The sequence below is a fragment of the Apis florea genome, unplaced genomic scaffold (assembly GCF_048593485.1).
Source record: "Apis florea isolate Af1SG1 unplaced genomic scaffold, ASM4859348v1 contig_3081_pilon, whole genome shotgun sequence".
NCBI lineage: Eukaryota > Metazoa > Arthropoda > Insecta > Hymenoptera > Apidae > Apis > Apis florea.
The window spans coordinates 379183-397402 of NW_028256703.1; the positions used below are offsets into that span (position 1 = coordinate 379183).

At 29.8% G+C, this 18220-nt stretch overlaps 2 protein-coding genes and 2 long non-coding RNA genes across 8 annotated transcripts in view; 1 reads left to right on the forward strand and 3 right to left on the reverse strand.

The window, feature by feature from the left end:
* Nucleotides 1-677: 677 nt before the first annotated feature.
* The window catches only part of LOC100870405 (PAR-domain protein 1), a 95413-nt gene continuing 77870 nt past the window's right edge, over nucleotides 678-18220 (forward strand). For all 3 annotated transcript variants that reach the window (XM_086908689.1, XM_086908693.1, XM_086908694.1), the window contains exons 1-2: nucleotides 678-1232; nucleotides 16085-16164. The gene's annotated coding sequence lies outside the window, so the exon portion shown is untranslated. The remainder of the gene's footprint in view (nucleotides 1233-16084; nucleotides 16165-18220) is intronic.
* On the reverse strand, nucleotides 2112-6261 carry LOC116415136 (uncharacterized). The gene is made up of 2 exons (XR_004225702.2): nucleotides 5805-6261; nucleotides 2112-5150 (listed from the first exon to the last, which is right to left on the reverse strand). It is a non-coding gene; the product is annotated as an uncharacterized LOC116415136 (long non-coding RNA).
* Nucleotides 6402-9837, reverse strand: LOC147657493 (uncharacterized). The gene is made up of 3 exons (XR_015292229.1): nucleotides 9633-9837; nucleotides 7413-7743; nucleotides 6402-7316 (listed from the first exon to the last, which is right to left on the reverse strand). It is a non-coding gene; the product is annotated as an uncharacterized LOC147657493 (long non-coding RNA).
* Nucleotides 11340-13759, reverse strand: LOC100866238 (uncharacterized). Of its 3 annotated transcripts, none has more exons than XM_086908697.1 (4): nucleotides 13699-13759; nucleotides 13077-13293; nucleotides 11917-12359; nucleotides 11340-11710 (listed from the first exon to the last, which is right to left on the reverse strand). In XM_086908697.1, the coding sequence occupies exons 1-3, from the start codon at nucleotides 13748-13750 to the stop codon at nucleotides 11999-12001; spliced, it is 630 nt and encodes a 209-aa protein (XP_086764823.1). In that variant the 5' UTR covers nucleotides 13751-13759; the 3' UTR covers nucleotides 11340-11710; nucleotides 11917-11998. The 3 variants fall into 3 exon arrangements, with proteins under 3 accessions (XP_086764823.1, XP_086764821.1, XP_086764822.1); XM_086908695.1 differs by lacking the exon at nucleotides 13699-13759 and adding an exon at nucleotides 13388-13496; XM_086908696.1 differs by lacking the exon at nucleotides 13699-13759 and adding an exon at nucleotides 13388-13496 and having other exon boundaries at nucleotides 11913-12359.

Consider the following 18220-nt stretch of genomic DNA (forward strand, 5'->3'; position numbering starts at 1 on the left):
ATAATTATTAAATTTTTTATTTATTATCATTTATAAATACTTTGATAATTCTGATAATATTGTTTCAAATATATATTTCTCAATTTGATTTTCATTTGCACATATAATATGCAAATCAATTTGATCAACAATGTATTTATTAATTCTTAATAATTTTATTCTGTAATTCTTATATATCTTATTTTCATTATTTAATAACAAATTTATAAATTTATCATTATTTTTTTTTTTTTATATACATCACATATCAAAAAATTATCTATAAGATTCTGTAAGATTGCAATCAATTACAATACAATTGTTTATTAACAATCTATAAACAATAAAAGAGAATTTCTTTAAATTCGAAAAGAAAGATGAATGATAGCCTTTTTGATTTCGAATCACAATTAACACTGAATTAATAAATTCACAAAAAAAACCTAGTAAAAAAAGATAAGAAATATTATATATCGTTTATATGATCGTACTTGAAAATTTAAAATTTGTACAATCTAAAATAATGGAAAAATAAAGAAACATCGCAAGATCGAAAATTTCACGAAAACTGCTGATGATGGCCAAGAAACCATGTTATAAAGAAGGGGGAGGGGGAGGGTAGATGAATGCGCGCGCATCGCGATAAGGCAGAAGTACAGACAGTGTTCGTTATCAGAACGGCAGGCGTCGTTCACTTGTTCGCGAGTCGGTCCAGAGGGTAGCCAGGAGATTGCGCCACTAACCGATCCACTTTTAGATTGATTTTCAAGAACACCGTGCACTGGGTAGCGCTCCGCGTTTATTTTAACGTGGCCAGAGTGTTCGAACGGGCCGCGACCGTCTCGGGTGATAGTAGAAACAGCGTGACGAGGTGAGAGGTTTGGGTGCGGGCGCCTTTTCTCTCTGCCGGTCTGGAAGAACGTCATTTAATTGTGTCCCACGGGAGGCACATCGTTCTCGTTGCCTGCGTGCTCGTTGTTATTACTTTGTTACATTCGTATGTGTGCTGTTTCTGCTCTGCGTACACACTTTTAGTTCGCGTGTATACACGTAGAAAGTCTATCTATATCTGTCGTTCGTTCTTTCGTGCGGTGTTCCGTATACGAACGGATTGTGTGTGCGTGTGTACCTTCAGAACGTGCGGCTTCGTGGCGCAGTGCGTGAAATGAGTGACAAGGATCGTTCTTCTCCCACTCTTGTTGAAAACAGTCTCAAGTCGCTGCTCGATCAACCTAGTATTTTTCCATTGATTGGTAAGTATTATTATGATCCTATCTAATTTGTAAGATATAAATTTCTTTTAGAATATCTTACTATACAGGCTTGATAATCTCCCCTCCTCCCCCTAACTCTTTCGCTTGTTAGAACGCGCATTTTTTCTTTTCTTCGAAATTCGCGCAAATACTACTTCAGCGCTGACTAGCGGCGATCGAACGAATATGAACAAACATGTTTTTTTCCTTGATTCCATTGACGAATCACTTTGTCATAGATATTCTTTCTGAATATGAATACTACTACTACTACTTCATTGTAATATTTAAACTCTTTACTTTTATTTATTTTTTGTTTTTATTCATTGATACTCAATAATATATTAAAAAATGTGAAAAACAAAAGTTCTTTTAAAAAAATTTCGTTATAATTGGCTGTAAAAAAAAGAAATATAGAATAGTAAGTACACATTTGATGTTCATTGGTTGCGCCGGCGCTCGGTTCTTGGTCTCTCGATTAACCTCGTTTGGACCCCGTGGTGCACCACGTGATGCTACTAACCTAACCTCACTTTCACTTGCTCAATCTATATGCTCGGTTTAGTTCGGCTCAATACGACTATTTTACGAAGTGATTTACTAACCTTTCGGATTTGACCATGGAATGTACGTTTTTAATGCCATGTGGTAAATTCGAATGATAATTGACATTTTTATATTAAAATTATCAATTTATATTTATCAAAAATCAATTATTTATATGATCGTTTTCTTCTTAAACCATGTTTCAATTTATTGATATTAATGTTTAATATTTCATTTTCTATTGTTTTGAGCTTTTAAAAATGCGTGTTCTTTCAAGTTTATGAAAAGAATAGTGGGGGAATAATATTAGAGGAGGGAGAATGAAATAAAATATTAGTTGCGTAGTATTTATTTAGTTTGCCATAATAGTATCTTATTGACATTTATAATTTTATGTCAGCTTTATAAGTGAAATTATATTGTATCAAACTTTGATAATTGTTTAGTTGTTAAATTGATTTAATAATTAACTTAAACATTATTCTAAATTTATCATCTTTTTTTCTTGAAACGTCAGTACTTTTTTATTATATTAATTTGCATATCAATTATATCGTATGACGTGTAAAATGTAAATTAGACAAAGTATATTTCAAGAAGCGAATAATTTGAATTTCTTGTCGAGCTGCATTATCTGTGGAATAAGGTTCGAGTCCAGCTCAGGTAATTGTGCTTTGCGCAATCGCGGCACTCGTTCAAGTTTTGTCTATTGGTAACGACAGAAAAGAAAAAAAAAAAAAAAAAAGAAAATAGACTAAAATCTATTTGTTGTCGCTATGTAGAAAAGAAAGTGAAAGCATGAAAATCTTATAGAAGTTAATTATCTTAACAACGTTGTATCAATAATTCGAAACATAGAACCGGTAAATTAAGGACAGTTCCCTGACTCAACGTAATGGCTTACTTCCCATTCAATTTTGTAACCAATTTCATACGCTGTTCGCGATGAAATAGGTTTTATTGTAAGGTGACATCAAACGATTAAAGTGAGTGATTGTAAAAATGATTATAAATAGTTTATAATTATTATATCGTTATTATTTTAAAATTAATTTATCGATCTATATATACGTTTTGAATATTTATATTTTCAATGATATTTTATTTTGTTTGAATTAAAATTTTTAATTCAAATAAAGATTCACTATTTTTGTATAAAATTTAATTTACCTTTAAACTTATGCATTTCAATAATTATCAATTTATGTTTATTTTTTTTTTGTCGATATTATGTTATGATATTGTAAGACGCAAACGAAATAGGTTTTTAAGATAATAAAACATACAGAAAAGAAAATCTATTATCGTTATCAATATTTTCATACTCAAGTTTCTCTGTTATGGCGCTTCATCATAAACTCGTTTAAAAATTTCAGACTATCCGTCGATTGCTTTTATGATTATCGTTTGTATTATAGTTATCGCATTTAACTTATCTTTGATCCGTGTTTTATAAATTTGATAAGATGGCGTTCTTATAATTTTATTCACTATATATAAACATATAAATACAAATATATATATTTTTTAGAAAAAACTTAATATTTTTTTAAAAAAGAAATTTTTTTGTTATTCATTATGTTATTCAAATTATTATTCATATTAAGATAATACGAAAATCTGTATGAGAAAATTATACTTAAAAACGATTACTTAGATATAAATAAGATTTATCGTGGCTATTAAATTGCACGGGAGAGGCATTTTTTGGTGCATATTTAATGACCAAGCAGTTTACCGGTCGTAATTATCGTGTACGACACTTTCACGCGATGTAGTTGAACATTAATTTCAAGATTGACACTGAGATAAAGCGTTACGTCATAGCTTCGCTCAAGGACTGACATTTGTCATTGCAGAAATAGAAATAAATTGCGAATTTACGGGTATCTGAAAAGAGTAGCCGTGGGTGGAATCGAACTCATCACGTGTTCCACTATAACAAGCATGCCACTCGTTTTAGAATTAATTGATAATACCTTTAAAATAATCATACTTTGATGTTTCACTATTTATACGTATCGAATGAAGGAAATCCATTAATGTAAGATACTTTAATTCCTTATTTAAAGAGTTTATGGTAATCTTTAGACATTTATTAAGCTGTTTGTGAATAATATTGCTGTTATTCACAATTGATATAATAACCAAATGTGTGATTTAGCGTATTTTAGGATATCAAATATTTTTAATTGAAGATCAATATCATATTTGAAATGTAAACTTCCTATTTGAAATTTTAATATTCACAAATGATTAAAAAATTCATAAAAAAAAAATGATTTAAACAAACTAAATTTATATTTATAGAATCAAATTTCTAAATTATTAATTAGACACATCTATTTTTTTTTTTACTCGATAGATCATTTTTATCATTATAAATTTTTTGAGATAATATCAAATACTTGTATCTTATACTTAATATTTGATAAAAATTCATAAGAAACGAATGGAAGAAAATAATTTCAGCAATAATTTGTACTAAATCAAATAAATATTCCGTCAAAAAATATAAAAATAAACCAATTAAATTTAAAAAATTTCCACAAAATTTCTTCATTCTTCTTTTTCAACGTAAAAAAAAACAAAAACCTATAAAAACCTACAAAAATCGATAAAAAAAAATCTAAGAAAAATATCATAATAAAATTATCACGAGAATATCGAAGCATACGTAGTTTTCCTAATGTTCCGTCTTATCACGTTTGCCCGAAAGAAAGAGTAACTAAACCCAGTTAACCAGAGATGTCCAGTTAAAAAAAAAAAAAAAAAGGAAAGGTCAACGAATGATTAAAAGTGACCGAAGGGTAATTCGGTGATAAGCCCGAGAGTCAACTATCAGCTTTGTGGCCTGAACTCATTCTACTGAAGAAACGTCATTTCTACGTTGCTCCACGGTACACGAGGCACAGCCTATGGGTCTTCTCGTTATTTTTTCTCCTCCTCACTTTTTTTTTTCCTCCCCTCTCCTTTTTTCGCGAGGAGGCCTAACGGACGGACGTTCGAAGCGACGAGGCCGCTCGCCTCTGGCCTGGCGTGGCCTCCAACCGAGTACCGCTCTTCTGGCAACCGGCCAAAGCTTATGCCAGGTTTCAACATACCGGCCAACATGGATATTTTCGGGTTTGCGGCGAAACGACAAGCCCAGCCTTCTCTTTCTTCGCTTCTCTCTGACCTCGTCGCGACGCGAAACACCATCCTCCGGATATCTTCATCTATCCTGATCCCTGATCGGTCCCCGAGTCTTCCGCGCCCTTGGCGGTGCTCCTTTGGTCTCGTGTACGTCCCGTTGCTTCCGTTTTATCGATCAGAACCTTGGTCGGTGTTGGAGCAAGGTCCGTCTCGAAGCGTATATGGATGTGCAACTTTCTTTTCACACGTTATTGGATTAGAATTGGGTTGAACCTTTTTGAAGAGCGATTATGCTTGTGCTTTATAATGAGATTAATGGATGGTTGATGATTATTTGATAAATTAATTAGGATTTTCTTAATGCGTTAGATTAGATTGATGGAAATATAGATATTGTAGATATCTTGTAGATATTTGATGATGACTGGAGAAATAGAAATAGAAAAAGATTTTTTCCTAAAACATAGATATATATATTTATGTTATCGATATAATAATTTAGAATATTATAGAAATCTAAAAAAAGAAGCTACTTAAAAAATTAAATATTAATTGAGAAAAAAATTTGGAAAAATATTTATAGATAAAATTTATTATTGCGAGAGACACGGAGATTGTGCTGCCATTTATTTGACCTTGAAATCATCTTGAACAACTCTAACCAAGTCACAATTTTTTTTCTATTCCTTATATTTTTATCGCGGATTTTTAAAATCTTATGGGAATATCAATTGATAAAATGTATGGAAACAGTATTATTCAATTAAAATCGCTAATAAAAATACAAGACGACTCAAATATAGAAATTCAATTTAAATATTGCTTTCAGACTCGGAATTGAAGGAGTGAAAAAAAAAAAAAAATGATTGAAAAAATATAATATTTACTTACATGTTGCACAAAATAAGTGTTTTTAAAAAGTAAATATACACTGGTTTATTCGTAAGTGAAGGAATTATGGTAGATGTAAAGTGTGGTAAAGTATTGGGAAAAGGAAAAAAATTGAGTTTCTCGAAGCAAGGTTTGCTCGCTACTTGTTAGCATCGTCGAGGTATGGTAATAAGTGGCAAGGCGAGGCTTATCTACTCATAAGTTGCTTACTCATTATTGTGCCGGTTTTGAATAATTTACAGCGACGACACGTCGGGGCACGTGGCCGTTCCTCTCGTACGCTGTGCAACTAGTATTTACGATTCTGTAAAAGGGACTGCACGATAAGATAATGGTGACAGTAATTTAGAGACGCTCGTGTGTGATTTAAAACTAAAAACGAGGCCGTGTAAGGATCCGTAGATCTTGATCGAGATGAGTAGCTTCAGAGAAACGAAATCTTTCATCATCAAATATATTTATTTCTCTATCTCTTTTATTTCTGAAAATATATTTTGAAATGAAGAATAAATATTTTTTTTTTTTTTTTTCTGTTTCCTTCATTCATTTTGTAAATTAATTTTTTCTTCGAAATAGTATAGTAATTAAATAGAAAGATAATATTTCAAATATATTTTTTAATACCAATATACAATATAACAAATGATATTTTGAAACGAGTATTTCATTGAAATACTGTGATAGATGTTATTTAATATTACCACACTTAATCTATTATAAATCATACCACTATTATATGTATAAAATAACATATAAAAACTTTTAATTTATTTCCAGTGTTAAAGAAATAAATAATGGGAATAGATGAAGCATAATCATTTTCTGTTTTGCATTTCAATTAAATAAAAAATGAATAAATATTTACATTTGATTCCTCGTATAAGTTGTATTTGTCCAGGCATTAAACGAAGTAATTTTTCTTATAGAATTTTCAAGCGTTTGATCGGTATTTCCATTGGAGCAAAGAGTATTCTGTCATTGTTCAAACTTCTCTGTTTGATTTCTATACGTTTCGGTTTCCTATTTTTGTGTGTCATGGTTTAAACAGACAGTTAATGTAATTGAACGAATCATACAAGTGTACGGTGTCACGAAGCCTTTACATCGTGTGTCTCGATGTAAAATAAGGCTTCCACGTCAAGGTTGTTGCGGATGCGGCATAAAGTTGCAGAATCTTTTGGATTTTCAATCTTTTTTTTTTTTTTTTTTTTTTTCTCTCTCTCTCGACTTTTCGCCCGCATCAAATTCGATGCATTTACATTTAAGTCTGTTTCTTTTTTTTTAGTGTTCTTTCAAAAAATCTGAAAGAAAAAAGTCCGGGACACTTATTGAAGTTTTTACTTCAGTTATACAATCGTTCGTAAAGTTAAATAAGGGATCCAATGGTACAAAATAGGTACGTATGTATTAATTTTTTTAATTTTTTGTTATCGTTATTTCGTTCGTTCATCTTACAATATCTTTTAATACAACAATTTTCTCAATCTTGTTTTTCTCTTCATTTTTCCACGTCTGAAAAATTCACATAATAATTAACTTAATTATTAATTGCAATTAAATTAATTTGATTAATTATTTCCTTCTTCTTAGTCAAAATATCTTAGTTACCATTTTTTAAGCCTCAAGATATGTTATAAAATACTCGAGAAACTCTATTCCTTTAAACATGAAATATTTATCGAAAAATTATATCTATCTCAAACATTTCTTCTATTCTATGCTACCGATAATCTTATCATATTGTAGATATTTCGAAAAATTCGTTATACGAAGTTTGGAAAAGAGGGATGATGTTTGCTTCTGTTACTGTTCCGCCGCGCTATCCGAACTATTTCGAAGGACCTCGTGCTTATAAAGTTGCATCACGCGACAGAATACGGCCGGTACTATAGATAGACAAGCGTGGACTCACGAGTTTTGCACGCCGATTTCTCTGGACCTTAAACGTAACACACGCGGAAATTAGAAATATTGGATGAGTTACGCATAGAGCGAACACGTGACGGGCGAACCGAAGCACACCACGTGCCCTCGCGTATTTCGCATGGTAACGCGAATATGCAGGTGAAATATCATCGATCCGCATACTCGAAATCTGCTTTTTACCGCTGGCCCGATTCCAAATCGAATATTATTCCCGCCGAGTTGGACAGAATCGAAACCCGCGCTATCCATCGGATTTGTTTCCTATTCGAAGTCATCGTACTCCACTACCGATTTTTCGCGGGAACAATCGCAGATAAATTGCGCTCCAACGTCTCGACAATTTTTTTTTTTTAATCTCGTTCTTTTTGGTTTATGCGAAGTAAGTTTCTTTTTTTAATTTTTCTTCTTTCTTTTCCTTTCTTTTTTTCTTTCTTTTTTTTGATTGGATATCTTTAGGGCGAAATTTTGCAGTGAATTATTCTAGATGATTCGATGTCGATTGATTTAATTGATTAATCGCAAGATATATAAACTTTGTAATTAATTTGACGAATATATTTTGAAGAATTATTTTTTTGAAATATATTGAACGATATTTTATTAATTAATTTATTTATAAAATTTGAATCATTTTATCTAATTTCTGTAAAAAAAAAAAATTATTCTTTATTAGTTTATTTCGTAATGCAATAACGTTTTAATCTTGCACTCGCATCTTTTTATGTATCGTTCTATCTTATTCTTAAAACCTTCTATTGTGCAAAAGTTGTGAGAACCGGAAGGATATTCTCAAGCACGTTTACAGCAGTTAAATAGTGGGATCGATTTTGGAGAAAGTGACCAAAGTGGTAGTGAAACGACCGGTACTATAAAACAACTTTGAAAGTGTTACTTGAGAGAAAAATAGAAAGAAGTAATAAAGAAAGGCTCTGGATGAATCTGATTAACTCTCTTAACTCTTTAACGCTAGAACTAACAAACCAAATCAAATTGGTTTGGTTTTAGATTTTTTGTCTTTGCAATTATTGAAAAAAACCAAATCATATTCTTTCATAAAATTTTGTTGAGATTAAAGTATAATTTGCAATTTTATGCAAAAGTAGAGAGGATTTAATTCATCATTTCCTTGATTTTGAAATTATTTCAAAAATATCTATAAATCTTTTTGAAATTGACAATTTTTATCATTAATTTCCAAGGAAGCTTTGATAAAAAAAAAAAAAAAAATTGGATCGTTCTTCCTATTTATTAAATTCAATCTTCAACAACATTGTTCTAAAATTGTTGTAAAAAGGGGATAATATTTCGACACAATTAATGACGTAACAATTTTGAATTTGAAATATCGAAATTATAAATTATTCAAAAACAACTTCTAAAATTATTATCAAGTTATTTCTAATATTATTTTAAAATAAAATAGTAGTATTTTGTGTGCAAAAGCCAAAGGAATATTACAATGACGACATTAATAGCGTCAAGAGAGACACGAAGACAATGCCGAAAGTCATTCACAAATCCCGAACTGTTCACAATTTTGAATTTAAAATATTGAAATCGTAAATCATTCATAAAATCGCTTTAGATTGGAGTCGAAGGAAACAAGAGGACATATTTCCATGGTGACGTTTCAGCAACGAAATACACAATAATTTTAACCGCGACGACTTTATGAAGTTTATTATTGTCAACTTTTCCGTATATCTATATATGTATTTAGAGGCTTAAACCCTTCCTAATCTGGCTACGGAAATATCCTGCATATTCTTGTATATCCGAACTAAGGTATCGACTGCAAAGGAGATAGGGTCGTGTTTCCTCGTGGTGAAGTTATCCGAATGCTCTTACACGATCGTAAATCACGGTTCGTCTCACAATAGCGTGCACCGGGTCTAACGTTACCTGCTCGTTACGTTTCTTAACAAGCCGCTTTATCTTGGCTGTGCCTCTCGAGTAATTATGCGACTGACGATTTTATTCGAGATACTGTTATCGGTGTATACGTATGATTATTCGTTTATTCATGCGTCGTGTAACGCTCGCTACCATTCTTACGATAGTGGAATTTATGTTCATCCATCGGTTTCTGCTCGATCGATTTCTATTGAAAATTGAAAACCATAGGCAAAAAAAAAAAAAAAAAAAAACTAAATAAGCCCATTTTTATTGATTTTGAAATCGAAGTCGTGATCTGTAAGAGAGAGTTGCGAGTTGTATTTTTCGAGGGAGTGGTGCTGCCAATTTTTATTTCAATATTATATTATTACTTTATTTGTTATGTTATTTTAATATTGTCAAAGATGATTCTCTCGTTAGTTGAGACAATGGCGTGAGTTATTACTGAACATAGCGTATTGAATACGTTGAACATCATTTTATTGAACATTGTAAAAGGGGGTCACAACTGAAAAAAAGAAAATATACAAGGAAATAAAGTCCAATTTTAAAACTACTTTCTTGTAAAAATTAGAAAACGTGACTTACCAAGTTTTTCTCCTCCGGTCTTTAGAGACGTATTGTTTCTTAGTTATAAAGGTTCATGAAGACTAAGATCCTTTATTTATTTTTCATTTTTTCTTTATTCTTTGCCGTATCAATTTAAAAAATAAATATCTTACATATCTCGCGATGCTTTAAATTCAATGTATTCATACTCAATCAACTTGAAGGACTTTTTTTGTCTCTAGGTAACCTGTTATTTAGTCAAGTGATTAGTAATCGGTTTAGGAAATCAATTATGAAATAATTAAATTTAATAATTATTGACTGAACGGATTAAAATTGATCACCAGATCCACTCCATTTATTTTTTTTTTTTAACGAAGAATCTAAGAAAGTTATTTTTCTTTTTTTTTTTTCTTTCTATTCAAACGTAGAAGAACTTCGTGTGTTACAGACTATTAATTTTCACTTTCCACTTTTAATTTTTACTTAAAATCGAGTGATCTGCAATTCAAATAATTTTTAATTAGTATCATTATCATCGTGAAATATTTTAACAAAAAATTGCAGTAAACTTTTAATGTTGAATGATTGCGATTTGAACTCTCTCCAAAATAAATAAGACAGAAACTTTTTGAAGAAACAAAGACTGATGTTGGCCGGTGTAAATTATTCGATAGTCAAATATACACATTGTGTATACATATATTTACTTATTGTTAAATGTTTCTGGCTTGAACGATGCCCAACCATAGAGGACTGGTAGGTAAAATAGTCTCTCGTTACCACTATACGTGTGCGTGTGCGAACGCATCATTAGCAAGACTATCATTAGACAACAAGGCCGTGAGCAGGGCCGTCATTGCTGAGAGACGGCCACTGCTTTTAATATTGTTGGCGTTTTCTATTTGTTCTTTTTTTTTTTTTTTTTTTTTTTTTTATTTTTTCGCATATATTAATAATTTATACGTAAAAACATTGAACATTTTATTATTTCAATTATTATCAATTGTTATCAGGATTTTTTAATTTAAATGACTCCATTCCTACGTTCATATATAGATACGTACGTATAAAAAGCTATTATATTTGATAAAATAAAAATTTTGATAATTTATTTAACTTTTTATATCACTATGGTTTATAAAATGAAATTTTGAGAAAAGATAGTTATTGGATTTTTTTTATTTTTCAAAGTATAATGTTTCTTGTATAAAAACATGGAAATTTATTTTCAATTTGATACACGATAATTTTTAGAATGAAAATTTTTTAATATTATTTATACTTAAATAATATTTGATTCTATGTATCTTAAAATCTTAAAAATTTATACCCTATTATTCTTCAAAAGATAGATTGAGAACTAAAAAATCAATTTTCAATTTGTATGTGTGAAAAGATTAGGAAGAAAAAAAAAAAAATTACAAAATAAAGTATATTTATCAAAATTTGTATGCATGATCGATATTTCATCTTCTTAGAATTTCTATTTAATTCGTCTTCTCCGTCGATGAATTCAAAATATTTTCATTATACTGTAAAAAGAAATTTAATGTCATCAAAGATCACATTAATGTGTAATATTATGCAAGTTTTCAAGGAGTATGTTATAAACATACGTTTTTACATATTTAATATTCTATAAGAAAATAAAATTTCATATTCCAATAAAAAAGTGTTTAAACAGGGAAATGCATTTAAATGGATTCAAGCAAATATTGTATATGCATTTTATACTTGCATCTATATTCTTCTTCTTGAGTCAATCTTTGCACCTTGAATCGATCGTAAAATGGAGAGAGAATGGATATCTTGTTGGAGGGTTATTCTTGCTTTCCTTCAGAATTTTCAGAGATCGAATGGTTGCTTTGTGGACTGTCTTTCGTTAAGAGGCTGCTGCTTTTCGTCGGTTGTTTGGTCAAGTCCAGCCCATCGATTTCCTTCGGAAATTCTTCCCTTCTTCTCCTCCTTCCACGTCGTCTACGCCTCGAGGAAGATCTTCTTCTTCGCGAGATTTTTCTACGACGAGATCTACGGCGAGATCTTCCAGTTCTACGTCTTCGTCCTCTTCTTCTTGAACGTCCTCGTCTTCTTCTTCTTCCTTTACAAGGAATCTCGACCGTTGCGTCTCCACCACTTATGCATTGACCGTTGAGGAAGTCTGGATTGTACGTGTAGCATCCTCTAAAAAACGAAAATACATATTCAACGAATCTATTCTTAAATTTTCTTCTTTAATGTCATCGAGATCTCGTGATGAGTTATAATGAAAAAGTAATTTGAGATCCCTAGTAATCCCTAGGTATCTAGTGAATTTCTTGACCGTTTTATATAATTCAATATATTATTTTATCTTTTTTATTTTTTTTTTTTATTTTATCTTTTCCTATGAGATTACGAACTGCTAATTTTTCAAATTTAGTAATTAGTTTTTAGTATTAACAACTAGTTTTTCGTAATATTGGAAAAAAATCTATTCGCGTCATTGTACATTGAATTATTGAATAGAGATAAAAATGCCGTGTCGTAAAAGATTTACATTATTGTATAATGAATTATTGAAGAGATAAGTGAAAATTTTATTCAAAACAATTCAATGAATGAAAATTTCATTTCATGTATGATAGTACAATTAATAAGAATTTTACTTGTTAACTATATAACGAATTAAAATCTATCGTAATATCTTGAATATTATTTAATAATACAATAATATATTATAAAACTTCAATTTTTACGAAAACGAAAGAAAAACTTGCACTACGTTAATTATATATATATTTTTTTATATATATATGTATTTTTTTTTTCAAAGAAATTATTCTCTCTTGATTGAAGAAAAGTATGAGAAGCTAGAAGAAATCCTATTGAAAATTTTTCAAAATTTTGTTACACGTTTACCCCTTTAAACGTTGAAGAATTCCATAAGTTACGCCTCTCTTGAGGGCAAGTTGGACATGTGGCCTGATTTCAGAACCAGGAATATTATATTCTTGAGCAATGTAATTACTAATTTCTTGGGGAGTTGATCCTTGTATGGCTTGTAATCTGCGGATAGCTTCCACGACTTGTGCTTCGATTCGTTGAGATCTTTTGAATGCCATTCTAGCATCTGGACCTGGAAAAATTGAATTAATCAGTTTTTTGTATTCAATTAAAAAAAAAAAAAAAAAATTATTCGAAATAAAATAATATTCAATTTAAATACACACGTAAAACGACTTTCTTTGGAGAAGCATTTACTTTAAAAATTTTATTCTTTTATATTAAAAATAATTGCGGTTATTTTCAGGCTATATAGCTTAGTAGATAATCCTTGATGAAACTTGTTTAATTTTTTTTTTTCAACATTGAGTTATGATATCTAATTAATTTATCGGATTTTATGGAAGTCGTATAATTTAATAGCAGAGATAATTTACAGTATAAAAATATTATTGCGCCTAATTTTTGTATGCAGTCATTTTTAGTGACTTTTATCGATCACGCGAAATTTCACTTAATGGTAAAATAAACAACCAACCCCTTCCTGTTTCCAAGAGACGATAGTCTTTTACCATATTCTCGCCTTGCATGATTTTATAATTGGCCGCAATCGAGTGAAAAAATCAAGGGATTTCGATCTATTTTTCTTTTCGATGTTCGCATATCTCCTCTTTCCCTCTCGAATCTCGTGATTTGTCTTTCTCTTTCTTTCTACCGGTCTACCTAAACAGAAATAAAACAGTACTGAATAGCGCCAGAAGAGTACGACAGACCTTTAAACAGTGACGTCATCGAAGCTGTTTTCTCATGCCTTTGTAAATATAGTACTCTTCCGGCTGTTTGACTTGCAAATTGAGAGTACAATTAGAGGACTGCACGAAAAATTGCCATTCGAATTATCACCGAGACGTGGCAAAGAATGAAACAAGATAATATATATGCATTGGAGTTCCATTTCTAAAATGGTACTTTTGATGAGAAAATTATAAAAAATAACATTTTCGTGGTAATAGATGCATAATAAATGGAAAAAATTATCTGTAGAAAAAAAAAAATTGTAATTTTTTTATGTAATCATTCAATTTAATTAATTTAATTTAATATGTGTGTATATATAAGTTAATTATATTTATTATTAATCAGAAAAATTGTTAGCAATATTATTTTTTTATATTACTACGTAAATAAAGTAATTACAGATTAATGATCATGATTAGAGACATAGATCATAATAAATAGCTTATAATGGTAATATTTTGTAAATATAATAAAAGAATCTGGCCTCATAGATCAAATTACAAACAAAAGGAATTAATAATTAATAAAAGATTAATTCCAAATAAATAACACTCGTATAATTATATTGTATAGATATATGTTCTTTAAATATTTGTGATTGAAATAAGAAAAAAAAAAAATAATATATTTGTCAAATGAAGATAAAATTAAAATTAAATTAAATTTAATTTTATTTTTCGAAATAAAAATTTAATCGTCAATATGTTCTTGTTGTTCTTCACCAATGATGTCATATTCGACTTATTAAGTTGCCATTTTTACCGACATGTGATAACATTAGCAACTGTAAACAAATACACGTAACGATCATTTGGGGGGGGGGGGGGGACACAGTTAAATTTAAAAATTTAATTGTAAAATTTATAAAAATTTATAAATTTGAATTGAGCGTAACAATATATTGTCAAAAAGACATGTTTTGTGAATTGCGAACAAAACTAATTGAAATTAAACATAATCCAATCTCGTATAAGTTTATTTATTTATGTGAATAATTTAACAGAAAATAACTAGTTTAAAAGAAGGAATATTTTATATTAGGATTATTAGAGGATATTAAAACTTTTTATTTACTAAGAATTAATTAATTATTTATATGAAGATAGAAGCTTTTAGAAAGAATGTAAATTGATTTTCATGAATTTTATTATAAATCCTCATTATCGATGATAATTATAATATTCCATACTTACTTTTTATACTATGTCTTCTGTTAATATATTTTTTGAAATATTTACAATTATCTGGAATTTGATTTAATGATTTTAAATTAGATTTTTTTTAAAATTAAATTATAATTTTCTAAAATAAAATTTATACTTGTATTATATTATTTTTATTCTCATTTATAATATTTAAAAACATATCAATTTATAATCGAGAATCATAATTTTAATATATTTTTCTTTATGATATATGTTACTTTATGATTTACTGTTACTTTCCTTTTCAAATGTTTTTAAGGTTATAAGTAATTGATAATAATAACAGTTATAAAGATTTTTTTTATAATATACATACCTTGTTTCTTTGATTACGATATTCCCTGTATAATTATCTTTTAATTCTAATATGCATAAAGAAATTTTAATTGTAACAAATACTGTAATGAATAATGATAAGAAGAATCATCTTATATTGTTAGTGAGATCTCCTATAGAGAGCAGCACGAAACAGAGTTAGACTTTACTGGCATCTGGCTCAGATTCATAGAATTTAGTAGCGCCATCGAGAATCTGCCATCGGTAATAATCGATTAAGAAAAGAAAGAACGTTTTACCAGAAAATGAAGAAGCTATTATTTATTTTTAATTTGAGAGATAAACATAAAAATTTATTAATTTCTACAAATTTTTTAAAATAAAATTTATGAATAAATTGAAAGAAAATTTAATTTTTCTTGATCTTTGATATTTTTCTACTTCTTTTTCGAGCAATAAGATCACTTCTATCAAATCATTCGGAACACTGAATTATCGATATGTATCGAATCGTATCGATCATTCATAGCGCACTCTATGTACTGAAACGTTAATTAGTTGAACCGCCATATTGGAGTGGAATTTTCAAATTGGTCAGTGATCGCGTAATATTTTATTGTAATAAGTGATTATTGTTGTAAAAAGTGAGTGCAGAAGCTGAATATGAGGCCTGGATGACATCGGGGGTGATGAGGATGCAATACTTAACTCGGAGAACGTCTTCTGTAAGTGAAACCTCCAAATTTTATTTTTTTTATAATGATATTCTAATGGCGTCTCTTGAATCGAGATTCGAAAATATATTCGACGCGAAAAAGTACGCGATAGACAATTGTATATGTGATAAAATACAAAGTTTATTGAGAAACGAATGATTTTTCTTTCGTGTATGCATTTTTTTCGTGAAATAGCACGAAATAGAGTCTCGTGAATACACAAGGACGTGTACCGGACACGATGCATTCATCCATGCGAGATCTGTATAGGAGTTGTTTATTGTTAGCTGGCTAGTTCCTGCATAAATTGATTGTCCAAATGATTCTAAATTGCCTAGGTTTCGTTACAGGAATTGCTGCATTAGCTTTAATATTATAGATATTTAAAATCTTTTTCACGGTATCGAGATGAATTCGTAGGATTTTCGTAATATAGCCGCCATATTGGATGACGTCACTCTCGCGGTGAAAAATAATTTCGATGATAAAGTAGTGATCATTAAATATTGAATATTGAAATAATCAGAGTGATATTTTTGAAAATAGATTCCATAAAATTATTTCACATAATTTTATACTTGCTAAATTATTTGTATTATCTGTTATTTTTATTTAATATATATACTAAAAATGGATTAAAAATCAGAAAACAAAAAAACGACATCTCCTTTTTTAAAATCATATTCGTGAATTATTAGATCAAGATTAAAACGAATATTCAGAGCACGTTGATTGCAAATTCGTGCTACGTGATTGTTATTAATCGGAGAGATGAATTCGACACGGCGTAGCAAGTTGAAATACACATTGGATCGAGCGAAAGTGGTCACATAAATGTCGAGAACAGAGAATACGGCCTAACGAATGTGGAGAGATCGGTGAACCGGAAGCGAAAGGCGCGCAACTTCACGATTCGTTTGGTTCGTGGTATATACGCGTAAGATCATCAGCCTGCTGGCCTTTAATGCATCACGAAACGAGAAATCTGGTTCTTAATGCTTCCAATATTTTTCCTTCTCTTATCTCCTCTCTCTAACATCATATTTCTTCGAGTTGACGAATTTGAAATTATTATCAAATTTCAATTATTAAGAAATTCGTTTTAGAGATATCAATCGCTATCTTTAATAGCATATTATTATACTTTTATAGTATACTTCCTAGATCTTTGATTTTAGACCCATCTTGCAAAATTCAGAGCCTAAACTTAGAACTTTTCAGATCCTAATTCAGATTCAGATTTCCATATTCTTAGCGTTTAACTTAACTCGCCAATTTTAAACTTCAAATTTTAAACTTTAGATTTTAAACGAATCCAAACGATTTAAATCCGCACTTGAACATTTCTTTCCACTACAATTTCCTTCTATTTCCTTCTAAAATGGCCAATAAGAATCTGTTTCAACAAAAGTTCATAGCAAGTTATTTAAGAGAATTGATTGTAGCGTTAAGAGGATGACCGGTTGGAAAAATAGGATTCGTTGAATTTAATCACGTTTTTTTTTTATCACACGTCGATACAGATCCGACGTTTCTTCTAATATTTGCAGAAGATTGTCCGCTATAAATCAGTGTGAAAGAGTGACTCAGACGTAACACTTATGTTGGAAAACTCGATTGAATGAGATGCCTAACGCTTACGCAACCTCGACGACATCGCCATAACGCGTTGCAACGGATACATTTGCGATTCGCAAGGCCGTGGTCTCCAGAATTTACTGGTTATTGTATTAACTCCCTGATAAAAAGTTCTATAAATACATCGTACTGTTTACTCTCGAAAGACATCAAACATATCACATTTTCGATATTTCTCAGGTGTTAATATAATAGCAAAAGGATTCTAGATATATCGGATTGATTCTAAAATCTTTTTCATTCTCGCGTCATTGGGATTCAAAACCGATGGATTTGAAAAATTTGATCGAGGATTTTAATAGTTTTTTTTTTTTTTTTAAAGATATAATATAGTGTAGAATACGAACGATTGCTTTATTTATTTTTTGCTTCACTTTGTTTCTCTGCAAAATATAACAGTGTTTCACGTTTAACGAGCAAGTAAAGT

Bases quoted from the DNA above. Each gene is read 5' to 3' on its own strand.
- LOC100866238 (XM_086908697.1), bottom strand. From the start codon at position 13,750: ATGCAAGGCGAGAATATGGTAAAAGACTATCGTCTCTTGGAAACAGGA. The intron at 13,294-13,698 runs GTTGGTTGTTTA...CAATTTTTCCAG, and splicing joins TCTCTTGGAAACAGGAAGGG to GTCCAGATGCTAGAATGGCA. The intron at 12,360-13,076 runs GTAAACGTGTAA...TTCGTTTTTTAG, and splicing joins ATTCTTCAACGTTTAAAGGG to AGGATGCTACACGTACAATC.